Source organism: Mercurialis annua, linkage group LG3 (genome assembly GCF_937616625.2).
Source record: "Mercurialis annua linkage group LG3, ddMerAnnu1.2, whole genome shotgun sequence".
NCBI lineage: Eukaryota > Viridiplantae > Streptophyta > Magnoliopsida > Malpighiales > Euphorbiaceae > Mercurialis > Mercurialis annua.
Window position 1 is genome coordinate 25,899,866 of NC_065572.1, and position 15,222 is coordinate 25,915,087.

Here is a 15,222-nt window from a genome sequence, read left to right on the forward strand (position 1 = left end):
AATGTTACGAGAAAAATTCAAGCGTATCAAACTTTTTAAATCCAAGATTTTGGCTTCAATCGCTAAAAAGGTTAAACGTTTCGTTTTGTTTCGTAACATTTCTAAACATTTGGCTTCAATCGCTAAAAATGTGAAATGTTTGGATTTTTCGTAACGTTTTGAAACATTACGAAACTTATCCAAACGTTTCCCCTTTTTAGCAATTTGAGCCAAACGTTACGAAACAAATCCAAACGTTTCACCTTTTTAGCAATTTTAGCCAAACGTTTACAAACGTTACGAAATAAATCCAAGCGTTTTACCTTTTTAGCAATTTAAGCCAAACGTTTACAAACGTTACGAAACAAAACCTAACGTTTAAAACATTACGAAACAAATCCAAACGTATCACTTTTTTAAGCGATATAAGCCAAACGTTTACCAAGGTTACGAAACAAATCCAAGCGTTTCACCTTTTTAGCAATATAAGCCAAACGTTTACAAACGTTACGAAACAAATCCAAACGTTTCACCTTTCTATCGATTGAAGCCAAACATTTACAAAGGATATGAAACTAAACCAAACGTTTCACCTTTTTACCAATTTCAGCCAAACATTTACAAACGTTACGAAACAAATCAAACGTTTCACCTTTTAAGAAATTTAGGACAATCGTTTACAAACGTTACAAAACAAATATAAACGTTTCCCCTTTTTAGCAATTTAAGCCAAACGTTTACAAACGTTACGAAACAAATCCAAACGTTTCACCTTTTTAGCGATTGAATTCAAACATTTACAAACGGTACGAAACAAAACCAAATGTTTTCAATGTTATGAAACAAATCCAAACGTTTTACTTTTTTAGCGATTTAAGCCAAACGCTTACATATATTACTAAACAAATCCAAGCGTTTCACCTATTTAGCAATTTAAGCGAACCGTTTACATACGTTACGAAAGAAATCCAAACGTTTCATCTTTTGAGCATTGAAGCGAAACCTTTATGAATGTTACGAAACAAAACTAAACGTTTAGAAACGTTACGAATCAAATCCAAACGTTTTACCTTTTTAGCGATTTAAGCCAAACATTTACAAACGTTACGAAACAAAACCAAACGCTTCACCTTTTTAGCGATTTATGCCAAAAATTTATAAACGTTACAAAACAATGCAAACTTTGAAACGTTTCCCCTTTTTAGCAATTTAATCAACCTTTTTAGCGATTTAAACCAAACGTTTACAAATTTATTAAACAAAACCAAACGTTTCACCTTTTTAGCATTTTAAGCCAAACGTTTACAAACGTTACGAAACATATCTAAGCGTTTCACCTTTTTAGCAATTTAAGCCAAACGTTTACAAAGGTTACGGAACAAAACCAAACGTTTCACTTTATTAGAGATTTAAGCCAAACGTTACGAAACAAATCCAAACACTTCACCTTTTTAGCAATTTAAGCCACCTTTTTAGCGATTTAAGTCAAACGTTTACAAATTTATGAAACAAAGCCAAACCTTTCACCGTTTTAGCAATTTAAGCCAAACGTTTACAAACGTTACGAAACAAATTCAAGCGTTTCACCTTTTTAGCGATATAAGCCAAACGTTTACAAACGTTACGGAACAAAACAAAACGTTTCACATATTTAGCGATTTAAGCCGAACGTTTACAAACGTTACGAAACAAATCCTAACGTTTCACCTCTTTAGTGATTTAAGCAAAAAATTTACAAATGTTACGAAACAAAACCATACGTTTATAAATGTTTGGCTTAAATCGCAAAAATGGGAAAACGTTTGGATTGGATTTGTTTCGTAACGTTTGTAAACGTTTGGCTTATATCGCTAAAAAGGCGAAACGTTTGGATTAGTTTCGTAACGTTTGTAAACCTTTGGCTTCAATCGCTAAAAATGCGAAACGTTTGGTTTTGTTTCATAACGTTTGTAAACGTTTGGCTTAAATTGCTAAAAAGGTGAAACGCTTGGATTTTTTCCGTAACGTTTGTAAATGTCTGCCTTAAATTGATAAAAAGGTGAAATGTTTGGATTTGTTTCGTAACGTTTGTAAATGTTTGGCTTAAATTGCTAAAAATGTGAAAGTTTTGTTTTGTTCCGTAACGTTTGTAAACGTTTGGCTTAAATTGCTAAAAAGGTGAAACGCTTGGATTTGTGTCGTAACGTTTGTAAACGTTTGGCTCAAATTGCTAAAATGGGGAAACGTTTGGATTTGTTTCGTAACGTTTGTAAACGTTTGGCTTAAATCGCTAAAAAGGTGAAACGTTTGGATTTGTTTCGTAACATTTGTAAACGTTTGGCATAAATCGGAAAAACGGTGAAATGTTTGGTTTTGTTTCGGAACATTGGTAAACGTTTGGCTTAAATTGCTAAAAGGTGAAGCGCTTGGATTTGTTTCATAACGTTTTTAAACCCTTGGCTTTAATGGCTAAAATGGGGAAACATTTGGATTTGTTTCCTAACGTTTGTAAACGTTTTGCTTAAATTGCTAAAGCCTTGAAACACTTGGATTTCTTTCGTAACGTTTGTAAAGGTTTGACTTAAATCGCTAAAATGGGGAAACATTTGGATTTGGCTTAAATCGCTAAAAATGTGAAACGTTTGGATTTGTTTTGTAACGTTTTAAACGTTTGGATTTGTTTTGTAACGTTTTAAACGTTTGGATTTGTTTTGTAACGTTTTAAACGTTTGGATTTGTTTTGTAACGTTTTAAACGTTTGGATTTGTTTCGTAATGTTTACAAATGTTACAAAATAAAACCAAACGTTTTACCTTTTTAGAAATTTAAGCAAAACGTTTACAAACGTTACGAAACAAAACCAAATGTTTCAGCTTTTTAGCAATTTAAGCCAAACGTTTTCAAACGTTACGAAAAAAATCTAACTGTTTCACCTTTTTAGCGATTTAAGCCAAATGTTTACAAATGTTACGAAACAAATCCAAACGTTTCCCCTTTTTAGCGATTTAAGCCAAACATTTACAAACGTTTCATAACAAAACCAAACGTTTACAAACGTTTCGAAAAAAACCAAAGGTTTCACCTTTTTAGCAATTTAAGCCAAACGTTTACAAACGTTTCGAATCAAATCCAAACGTTTCACCTTTTTTTTAGTAGTATGTGCCCTAGGGCAATTTAATTGTGTATATTTGTAGAACTAATCCCAATGGCAAAGATATATATGTTTTATTTGAACTAAGTGTCTCATCAACTAAGTGTTCATTTATTACGTATTGTCCTTATCACATTGTGATAGAATCTATTCTTAAGGTGTTAAGAATATGATTGACAAATTCTATTATTCAAGTGATCTAAATAACCATTCACGATCGATAGGGTCCTACGAATAAGGGCATTGCATTATCCCGGAAAGATCGTGACCTCTGTTTATTCTCCTGATTAGTAAAGAGTTACTAAATTATAGGAAGTAGTGAGTCTCATTCTACTTGATGGGGATTAGAATAAACATGTGGACACTCAAGGTGTTGAGTGAGTCGAACAAGTGACGCTAGATAACTTATACATGGTAATTCATTAAAGTCAATTTAATGTCATCTAGTTCATAATTGTACATATGTCCTTTGACTTGCGGTGACACTATCTTGTATATAGGTGATTAGAGTTTGATACTCCTTAAGCCTAGATCTTTCATCAGCTAGGACTGCGAGATGTGTTGTCTCTAGTTAGTTGTATATGGAGATAGGGGTTTAACCTAGAAAGGATTCATCACTCTGGATGAACGGAGACAAGATTCTATGCTATCTCGAATTGTTCTTGATGGATAATAAAAACCTGCGCAGGTGTATATGACTTACTTAGAAAGTTGTTTCTAGTGGAAGTCATATTTATCAAGAATTAGAATTGAGAGATGAGGTCGTATGATCAAGACAAATAGTGTTTGACTTAACCGTGACACTAGTCGAGATTGGTATCTTAGATGAAGGGAATTTTGAGTGTACGGTAATTATGAACATTGGTTCATAAAGAATGCATCGAAACATTCATTTCTATTTGGGGGTCGTGATATGTTCCTAGACGTCACTCTTGATCTACGAGAATTAATAATTAAATGGGATTTAATTATTTAATATAAAAAAGGCGTTTCTTATGACTCTCGTTGCCATATAAATGTGCACATAGTTAGTCACACACAATAGAGTGTGCAATCGATTGAGTTTACGAAAGATCAATTTCATATAGATACTAGAATATCTCGAAAATTGATCTAAGATGAAAAACAAATACAAATTAGGGACTAATTTGTAAGAGTTACAAATTAGTAGGAACCTAATTGTATATTATCCAAGTTAATTAGGGACTAATTTATAAGAGTTATAAATTAGTAGGAACCTAATTATATTTTAACCAAATTTTATGATTATAAGGCTTAAGTAATTAATTAGTGTAATTAATGATACTTAAAGCGCTTATCATAAATTAGTGGAATGATGATGCAATATAGTGATGTCATGTCATGAAGATGATATCATAAATATGATGTCACAAGTGACACATATGTAGCTAGGTGTCACATGGTGGCAATACCTTAACTACATATGCAACACTTGTTTTGCCATGTGTCTTAAGGACACTAAACCTTCAAGCCTATATATAGTTCATGGATGTTAAGGCAAAAGACACACCATAAGAAACATCTCACTACAACACCAAGTTGTAGAGAGAGAAAGATACTTGAAGGAGTTCAAGTAGTCATCAATCACGGGAATAACTTGGCGACGTTTTTCATACATCCGAGCAAGGACGTAATCGCGGCGAGAGTTTGAGCTTAGGGCTGCTCGACAAGAGGAACTCTTGCGTATTACTTCAAGGCGAGGATTCAATCGGACGCATACTCGTGTGGACGAGCTTGAGGTCGTCGTACTTTCGGGACTATAAGAATCATTGGAGAATCGACATAGGTATTCTTCTTACGATTCCTAGATGCATGCTTTAATTACTAAATGATACGACGATCCATTTGTTGTTGATATGATCAACTTGAGGATTCAGATTGTTGGAATTTCGATTTTGAATTGAAATATATAATCCGGACCCGCGCATCCCACTATGCCAACACTTTTTAGAGATATAAGCCAAACACTTACAAACGTTACGAAACAAATCCAAACGTTTCACCGTTTTATCAATTGAAGCCAAACGTTTACAAACGTTACGAAACAAATCCAAATGTTTCCCCATTTTTGCGATTTAAGCCACACTTGTACAAAATTTACGAAATAAAACCAAAAATCTCACCTTTTTAGCAATTTAAGCCAAACGTTTTCAAATAAATCCAAAACGTTTCACATTTTTAGCAATTTAAGCCAAACGTTTATAAACGTTACGAAACGAATCCAAACGTTTCACCTTTTTAGCATTTTAAGCCAAACGAATCCAAACGTTTCACTTTTTTAGCGATTAAAGCCAAAAGTTTACAAAATTACGAAATAAAACCAAACGTTTATAAACGTTTGGCTTAAATCGCTAAAATGGGGAAAAGTTTGGATTTGTTTCGTAACGTTTGTAAATGTTTGGCTTAAATCGCTGAAAAGGGGAAACATTTGGATTTGTTTCGTAACGTTTGTAAACCTTTGGCTTAAATCGGTAAAAAGGTGAAATATTTAGTTTTGTTTCGTAACGTTTGTAAACGTTTGGCTTAAATTGATAAAACGGTGAAACGCTTGATTTGTTTCGTAACGTTTGTAAACCTTTGGCTTTAATGGCTAAAATGGGGAAACATTTGCATTTGTTTCCTAACGTTTGTAAACGTTTGGCTTAAATTTCTAAAAACATGAAACGCTTGAATTTGTTTTGTAACGTTTGTAAAGGTTTGGCTTAAATCGCTAAAATGGGTAAACATTTGGATTTGTGTCATAACGTTTGTAAACGTTCGGCTTAAATCGCTAAAATGTGAAACTTTTGGATTTTTTTCGTACGTTTGGATTTGTTTCATACGTTTAGATTTGTTTTGTACGTTTGGATTTGTTTCGTAACGTTTACAAACGTTACGAAATAAAGCCAAACGTTTTACCTTTTAGCATTTTAAGCCAAACGTTACAAATGTTACGAAACAAAACCAAATGTTTCACCTTTTTAGCAATTCAAGCCAAACGTTACACCTTTTTAGCAATTTGAGCCAAATGTTTACAAATGTTACGAAACAAATCCGAACGTTTCACCTTTTTATCGATTTAAGCCACACGTTTACAAACGTTACAAAACAAAACCAATCGTTACTAAAAATAACCAAACGTTTCCCCTTTTTAGCGATTTAAGCCAAACGTTTACAAGCGTTTCGAATCAAATCCACACGTTTCACCTTTTTAGCGATTTAAGCCAAACGTTTACAAACGTTACGGAACAAATCCAAACGTTTCACCTTTTTATCAATTGAAGCCAAACGTTTACAAACATTACGAAACAAATCCAAATGTTTCCCTATTTTTTTGACTTAAGCCAAACGTGTATAAAAGTTACGAAACAAAACCAAACGTTTCTGCTTTTTAGCAATTTAAGCCAAACGTTTACAAACAAATCCAAAACGTTTCCCCTTTTTAGCTATTTAAGCCAAACATTTATAAACGTTACGTAACGAATCCAAAAGTTTCACCTTTTTAGCGATTTAAGCCAAACGTTTACAAAAGTTACGAAACAAATCTAAACATTTCACCTTTTTAGCGATTTAAGCCAAACGTTTACAAAACTACGAAATAAAATCAAACGTTTATAAATGTTTGGATTTGTTTCAAAACGTTATGAAACAAATCCATACGTTTCACCTTTTTAGCGATTAAAGTCAAACGTTTACAAACGTTACGAAACAAAACCAAACGTTTACAAACGTTAAAAAACAAATACAAGTGTCTCACCTTTTTAGCGACTTCAGCCAAAAGTTTACAAACGTTACGAAACAAATTCAAACGTTTAACCTTTTTAGTGATTTAAGCCAAACGTTTACAAACGTAAGCTAAATATTTAAAACGTTATGAAACAAATCCAAACGTTTAACCTTTTTAGCGATTTAAGCCAAACGTTTACGAACGTTACGTAACAAATCCAAACGTTTAACCTATTTAGCGATTTAAGTCAAACATTTGCAAATGTTACGATCCAAATCCAAGCGTTTCACCTTTTTAGAAATTTAAGCAAACGTTTACAAAAGTTACTAAACAAAACCAAACGTTTAACCTTTTTAGCGATTTAAGACAAACGATTACAAATGTTACGAAACAATTCCAAGCGTTTCACCTTTCTAGAAATTTAAGCTAAACGTTTACAAACGTAATGAAACAAATCCAAACGTGTCACCTTTTTAGCGATTTAAGCCAAACATTTACTGATAACTGGTGAACCAGCAGCGACGTTCCGGTCTGACGACGGCTTCATAGCTACACCTGAAAGGCACAGCACAACCGTGAGAAGGATGCCGGAAGGGGATTCCGGCAAACCACTCCGACGGTCAAATCAGTAACCGTTTAGTGAGAGAAAGAAGAAGAAGTGAAAGGTAGTTAAGAGTTGAGAGAGAAAGAGAATTAAAAAATCTTTACCTACTTTTTCCTAGCTTTTTATACCATCTATGTTCCCCTTTGTCTGGGCCGACAGACCTGATTTCATTCTTTTTGTCTGTGCAGATATTGTCTGGAATGTCAAGGTGCGTTCTGACAATGTTGTCGCTGTACGATGAAAGGCTAGCTCGGGTAAACCGAGATGGTGTTTTGTGTGCTGATCGGTATGGCCGAGATGGTTTCGGAGTTTGTAGTATTTCATTTATGTTGTTCTGTCCCGCGTGACCGAGGTTGTTTCTGGGTTTATGATGTTTTACTTTATGTTCTGTTCGGCGTGACCGAGGTTGTTTCTGGGTTTGTCTTGTTTACTTTACGTTCTGTTCGGCGAGACCGAGGTTGTCTATTTGTGTTGTTATCACAAGTCCCCCCTAGTTTGTTCGGATATTTATGTCCGAGATTGGTGTGGGTCAGCTGGGTTAGCTTCTCTTGCCTTTTGGTTTGCTTTCTTCTTTAATACGCTTTTTGGACACGTGTCCTCTATTTAATGACATCGCTTGACATCTGGTATCCACTAGCACATTTATTGAGGTGCCGTTTCAGTTGCGCTGTTTCGGTTCTTATAAAAAGCCTTTTCTTTTATCTGCTTATTTTCTTTTCTCTTCTTTTGCTCTCGTTTTTCTTTCCTTTGTTGGTGTCTACTTTCGTGTTTTCGAAGATATTCATTAGTAAGTTACCTATTTTCTTTGGTTTTGATCTTGTTTATTGCTATTTCTTCATCTTTTTTCTGTTTGTTCTTCGTGTTCTTGAGTTTTCTTTCTTCTGGGTTGGTATAGGTGGGTAGTTGATTGTTTGATTTTGTGTTTTTATTTTTTGTTTGAATAATGTCTTCTGTGGAGGATTCCCAGAATGATTTTGTGGAGATTTATGACGAGGAGGGTAACTCGGACGGGTGTACCTCGGGGGGAAATAAATCAGGGGCCGAGCCTTCTGACTCGGCCAAGGGGGGATCCGTTGAGATCCTTCGCAAAGTAGAGGATGTGGGTTGTTGGGAAGGCACCTCCTTTGTTAAACCGAGACGAGTTAGACCTAGAAGTAGTAAGACTGCTGAGTCTCGGAGAGATAGGATGGAAAATGCTTTTGCCGAGTTGAACCAAGGGTATTTAGACTATCTTGTTTCTCAAATAAACCTTCGTGAGGGGTATCGGTTTGAACTGTCCCCTCCTGGTCTAACAATAAATGATATGGTTGGGCCGGATTATATAGTGGTGACCGTAGAACACCTTCACTCGGGTGTTCGTATTCCTCTTCAAACCGACTTAGTATCCTTTTTAAAATTTCATAATATGCCTCTTAGCCAGTTTCACCCGAATGGTATTAGGCATTTCTTGTGTCTTCCTCGGTTATGCCGACGTCGTAGGATTCCTTTCTCGGTAGAGCTGTTTGCCAGTATTTATGGTCTTATATTTGGCGGTGCTTATGACTTTTCTACCTTCAAAATTCTTAAGTCGGAACCTAGGCATGTTATAGAGAAAGTTTCTACCTCGGTCAAAAGGATTAGGGAAGATTGGTTTCGGATATATCATCCTACCGCTTTTGCCGACTTGCCTCAGCGGTGGTTGTGTACCTCTCCCGTGACTCTGTTGAGGCGGGATGCTACTGGGATTGAGAACCATAGGCTTCTCCAGGACGTTTTGAAGACGACTTGTCCAATAAATACTTACTCCCTTATACCAAAACTGCCCATTGTTAAATTTGACCCGAAGCGGGAAGGTTGTTCTCGGTTTTTGTCTTGCTTTATTTTTGGTGTGTTTGTTTTTATTGGTGTGCTAACGTTTGTGTTTTTTTTTTGTTTGTTAGTGTTTAACATGAGTGCTTTTAACGCTGCTCGGCGGAAGGGTGGTGGCGCTGCTGCTAAGGATCCGTCTGCTGCTAAGGGTAAGAATGAGCCGAAATCGGTGGAGAAAACCATAACCCGGGCTATACCTTTGGCTTCCGTGCCTCCTCCTTCTAAACCGATGAAGAGAAAAATTTTGGACAAAGGGAAGGGGCAATCCTCGGCTGTGCCTGCGAAGGATGTAGTGGTCTTTCCCGGCGGTACTGATGTTGTTGTGGGGTTGGGTGCGCCCGAGATGGAGAAGACGCTGTCTCCTCCGAATAAAAAGGCCAAGCTGGTTGAATCGGGGGCTACTCCAGCTGGACAGGATGAAGTGAAGCTGTCTCCTCGGTTTCTTGCCCGTTATTTAAAATCTAAGTCGATGGAAGATACCGTTGATTCTTTATCGACTTCAGTTTTTCTAGGGAAGATGGTATCCCTTCCTCGGGACCGAGAGGCTTTGGCAGCAACTTCGCCCAAGGATTTTCTTGACACCAGTGTGTCCCTTTCTTTCCAGGTATGTCTTTTATTCTTTTTGTTGTTTCTTATTTTTTAGTTTTTATTTTAATTTGTTTTACTGAGTTTTTGGTCGGTTAATGTAGTTAATAAACCATCTTTTGGGGGCACGGTCCTTTCAAGAAGATTTGACTGCTCAGGCTTCCTTGGATCGTGAGAAGCTGACTACAGTCGTTGCTGATTTGGAGAAGGAGCAGATTCAGAGGGCTAATGTTGAGTCCGTTTTGACAAGCAATACCGAGAATTTTAATGCTAAAATTGAGAAGCTGAACGAGGAGGTCTCCGTTCTGAAGAAGGAAAAAGCCGAGCTTGTTCTTGCGAAGGAGGCTTTTGATAAGGAGAAAGAGCAACTCCGGGAGCAGCTAACCGAGGCTTTTGATAAGGAGAAGGCTGCTTTTCAAGAAACGATAGATGGTCATCATCAGAGTTTCATGCGTTTGCATGACATTCTTGATGATACCACTAAGATCGTGGAGACTCAGCGGGATGACATGATGAGGGAGTTTGCCCATCTGACCGATGCTATTGAGGATGACTTAAAGGAGCGTGTTGGGCCGCTTCTCCGAGCTGATGTTGACCTGGTTTGTCTTTATCTTGACATGGAAGGCATGTATCAAAAGATTCAAGACGAACGAAAACTTGCGAAGGCAAATGAGGTGGCTTATGCTGAGCGATGTGCTGAGGAGTTTGCTGCTGAGCTGAGGAGAGAGCTTGAAGATGATGCCCCTCTTGTTAGGGATGATTTGCCGGCTCGAGGTGCTGATGGTGATCTGACCGAGAAAACCGATGTTGTTTTGACTGAGTCGGCTGATGTTATTGCTCCGAAGGAGAATGATGAGAAAACCGATGACGCTGTTATTATCTCGTCTTCGACTGTGCTGCTTGAAGTTCGTCATTATGAGGAGGCCGGTTTAAGCGAGAATGATGGGACTTCCTCTGGGGCTGGCTTGTCGGTTCCGGAGCATGTTAGTAATGCTGTAATAGATTAGGATTTTCGCTTTTGTAAAGAATTTTTATGACAAGTAATAGATCGGTTTATGTTTTATGAATTGTGGTGTTTCATCTCTTTTTTGAATGATTTATTAAGCCTTTGTAAAGAATTTTTATGGCAAGTAATAGATCGGTTTTCCAGGATTGTTTTGAGTTGTGCCTTAGCCCGGTTTTAAGCACTAACTTTTGATTTTCATTAAAATATGGTCTGATTCGGTTTTGATCGATAGATTCAAATTTTGACAAGCCATGGCTTAATTCGGTTCGAAGGCTTCAAATTCTGTCTAAGCTATGGCTTAACTTGGTTTGAAGAAATAGCTTTGGATTCTGTTAAGTTGTAACTTAACTCGGTTTTAAGCAATAGCTTTAAATTCTGTTAAGTTATGACTTAACTCGGCTTTAAGCGATAGCTTTAAATTTTGTTAAGTTATGACTTAACTCGGTTTTAAGCAATAGCTTTGAATTTTGTTAAGTTATGACTTAACTCGGTTTTAAGCAATAGCTTTGAATTTTGTTAAGTTATGACTTAACTCGGTTTTAAGCAATAGCTTTGAATTTTGTTAAGCTATGGTTTGACTCGGTTTTTTCTTTTCTTTTTTCTTTATTGATAGGGGAAAAACTTGCATTTTTGCCTACAACCATCTTTGACTAAAATGCAAGTGAAAAAACCCCTGACAGGTTCTTGGCAGGTCTCGCCCTGACATGTAGGTTAAGTAATAGGCTCCTCCTTTCCCTACTTTTTTTACCTGGTACGGTCCTTCCCAGTTAGCTCTGAGTTTAGATACTCCCGCATTGCCTTTTGTTATGTCGGCTCGTCTTAGTACGAGATCTCCAATCTCAAATGTTAGGGGTTTGACCCTTTTGTTGTGATATGTTGCCATTCTTTGTTTGTATGTTTCTATGTGTAGCAAGGCTTGCTCTCTTCGTTCCTCAAGCAGGTCGAGGCAGAGCCTGGTACTTTCTTCGTTTTGTTGCTCGTCGAAATATTGGACTCTGATGGTTGGCATGCATATCTCTACCGGTACCATTGCCTCGCATCCATAAGTTAGACTATATGGGGTTCTTCCTGTGCCCGTTTTCGGTGTGGTTCGGTATGACCATAAGACACTGTGTAGCTCGTCGGCCCATCAACCTTTGGCTTTGTCTAGACGCCTTTTTAATCCATTGACAATGGTTCGATTGGTTACTTCGGTCATCCCGTTGCTTTGTGGGTGAGTGACTGATGTGAACCTTAGATCGATCCCTTTTTCTGCGCAGAATTCTCTGAAATTTTTGTTGTCGAATTGCTTCCCGTTGTCGGTTATGATGATCTTTGGGATCCCGAAGCGACAGATGATTTCTCTTCGGACAAAACTTCGTACTGGTGCTTCTGTTATAGTAGAAACGGCTACGGCTTCTACCCATTTTGAGAAATGGTCCACTGCCACTATTAGGAATTTTCTCTGCCCGCTTGCTGTTGGGAAAGGGCCGACTATGTCTATTCCCCATATGCTGAATGGCCAAGGGCTTACTATTTGACTTTGCTCGGTTGTTGGTTGATGGTGCACATTTTGATGGTATTGGCATTTTTCACACTTACATACCAGATTTTCTGTGTCTTGTGCCAGTGTCGGCCAATAATATCCTTGCAAGACGACCTTTCGACAGAGTGCCAGGTGTGAAATGTTGCTTCCACATAGCCCTTCGTGTATCTCGGCTAGGACATATTTTCCTTCTTCCATTGTGAGACATCTGGACCAGGGGTGCGAGAATGATTTTCTGTAGAGTGTTCCATCTCGGTATGAGAAATGTGGTGCTCGTCTTTTGATCTTTCTTGCTTCTTTGTTATCTTCGGGTAGGGTCCCGTTTTCAATGTATGATATGATGTGCTCCATCCACTGGTCCATTGGGTTAATGAGGAATGTTGCTTCAGGATTCTGGACACTGCTGAAATTTTGTATCGAGCATGGCACGCCCGGTATTGTATCTTTGGCTGCTCCGGCTTTTGCCAATGTATCTGCTTCTGTGTTTTCTTCTCTGGGTATTTGTTCTAGTTCCCATTTTCCACCTTCTTCGGTGATATTTGCGAGTAGATCTTTAACCCGGTCCACATATTTTTTCATTTCCGGATCCTTTACTTCGTATAGACCCAGTACTTGGTTAACAACCAATTTAGAGTTTCTCTGAATCTTGATGTCCTCGGTTTTTACTACCATTGCCATTCTTAATCCGCCTATCAAAGCTTCGTACTCTGCTGCATTATTGGTGGTCGGGAAATTAAGATGGATTGAATTTTGCATTTTTATCTTGTGTGGTCCTCTTAGAATCATGCCTGCTCCTGCTCCGGCTGTGTTGGATGCCCCATCTACTTGTAATGTCCAGCTGACCAAACCCTTGTCCACCTCGGTGGGTTGGTCGTGTGTTGTGGTTTCTGCTACGAAGTCGGCCAGTATTTGAGCTTTCATTGCTGTTCGTGGTTCGTATTTGATGTCGTATGATCCTATCATGACCGACCAGTTGATTAACCGTCCTGACGTTTTTGGTTTTGCGAGTGCTTTCCTCAGAGGTTGGTTTGTTCGGACTATTACCGTGTGAGCTTGGAAGTATCTTTTTAACTTCTCAACTGTTAGGACTAAAGCCAGCGCAAATTTTTCGATTTTGCTATATCTGAGCTCGGGCCCTTTTAGCACTTTGCTTGTGTAGTACACCGGTTTCTGCTCGGTTTTCTCTTCCTTGACCAGTACTGACGCCACTGTTTTGTTTGTGACGCTCAGATATAAATATAGTGTCTCGCCTGCTTCGGGTCGTCCGAGAAGTGGCGGTGAACTTAGGAACTTCTTGAGTTCCTCGAAAGACTGTTGACATTCTTCATTCCATTCGAATTTTTGCACGTTTCTTAATGTTTTGAAAAATGGAAGACATCTCTTGGCCGAGTTGGACACGAATCGTCCGAGGGCCGTGATTCTACCGTTGAGCTTCTGAACCTCTTTAGCCGATTTTGGTGCCTTCATATCCAAAATTGCCTTTATTTTTTCCGGGTTTACTTCGATGCCTTTTTGAGAGATGAGGTATCCGAGGAATTTTCCTGCTGGGACTCCGAATGCGCATTTATCCGGATTGAGCTTGAGTTTGTATTTTTTGAGCTTAGTAAAGACTTCTTCCAGGTCGTTTGCGTGGTCTTCTACTTTTTTGGATTTGACGATGATGTCGTCGACATAAACTTCCATGTTTCGACCAATCTGGTCTTTGAACACAAAGTTCATTAGTCGCTGGTAGGTTGCTCCCGCATTTTTTAATCCGAATGGCATTTGTTTATAGCAATATGTGCCGCTGTCGGTTACAAAGCTTGTTTTTTCTTCATCTTCTTTGTGCATTGGAATCTGGTGATATCCTTGGGCTGCGTCGATGAACGAGTAGACTTCATAGCCACTGGTTGAGTCGACTAGCTGGTCAATATTTGGCAGGGGGTAGCTATCCTTGGGACATGCTCGGTTTAGATCTGTGAAATCTATGCATAATCTCCATTTTCCATTCGGCTTTTTTATGAGAACTACATTTGATAGCCACTCCGGGTAGTACACTCTTCTGATAAACCCTGCTGCTAACAATTTGTCTACTTCAGTTTCGATAGCGATTTGTCTGTCTATTGCAAAGGCTCTTTTCTTTTGTTTGATTGGCTTGTGTTTTGGGTCAACATTTAGCTTGTGTGATATTATTGCCGGATCAACTCCCTCTATCTCGCCCGGGGTGTTGACGAATTCGACTTTGTTTCTGATCAGCATGTCGGTTATCTCTTGCTTTATTAGTTTGGGCAGTGTTGCCCCTATTTGGACCGATCTTGGCGTTATTCCTGCCAGATTATATTTTTTCTAACTTTCCATGCGGTTCGAGCTTGGCTTCATCCGAGTCTGGTATCTCCATTGTTTCTATGGCCAAGGTTTCTGATACTCCTTTCATTGATACCAAGTAGCATTGCTTGGCTATGTCTTGCCTTCCTTTTACTATCACCACTCCTGCTTCGGTCGGTATTTTCATACACAAGTATTTGATGCATGTGACTGCCCCGGTGTTGTATAACATTGGTCTGCCCAGTATGACGTTGTAGGCAAGTGGCATGTCGACGACCATGAATAATGTTTTGAATTTCTTTGTGATACCGACCAGGCCTCCTCCTGGTGAGCCATTTTCTTTTCCCACCTCTACTGTCAGTTCCGCCACTCCTTATGCTTGTACCGGTGTTCCTCCTAGTCCGACTAGTGGTGTTTTGACTGGTTTGAGATTTAGGACAGAGCATCCTATTCCAAGGTATGCCTGTTTGGTGATGAGGTTGACCGAGCTCCCTTCGTTGATCAGCTGCCTCAT

The 15,222-nt window shown here is 38.3% G+C and overlaps 1 protein-coding gene across 1 annotated transcript; it reads right to left on the reverse strand.

Annotated features, from left to right (window-relative positions):
- Window positions 1-12,008: 12,008 nt before the first annotated feature.
- LOC126672452 (uncharacterized) lies at window positions 12,009-14,642 on the reverse strand. The gene has a single exon (XM_050366401.1). The coding sequence runs from the start codon at window positions 14,640-14,642 to the stop codon at window positions 12,009-12,011; it is 2,634 nt and encodes an 877-aa protein (XP_050222358.1).
- Between the last annotated feature and the right edge of the window lie 580 nt (window positions 14,643-15,222).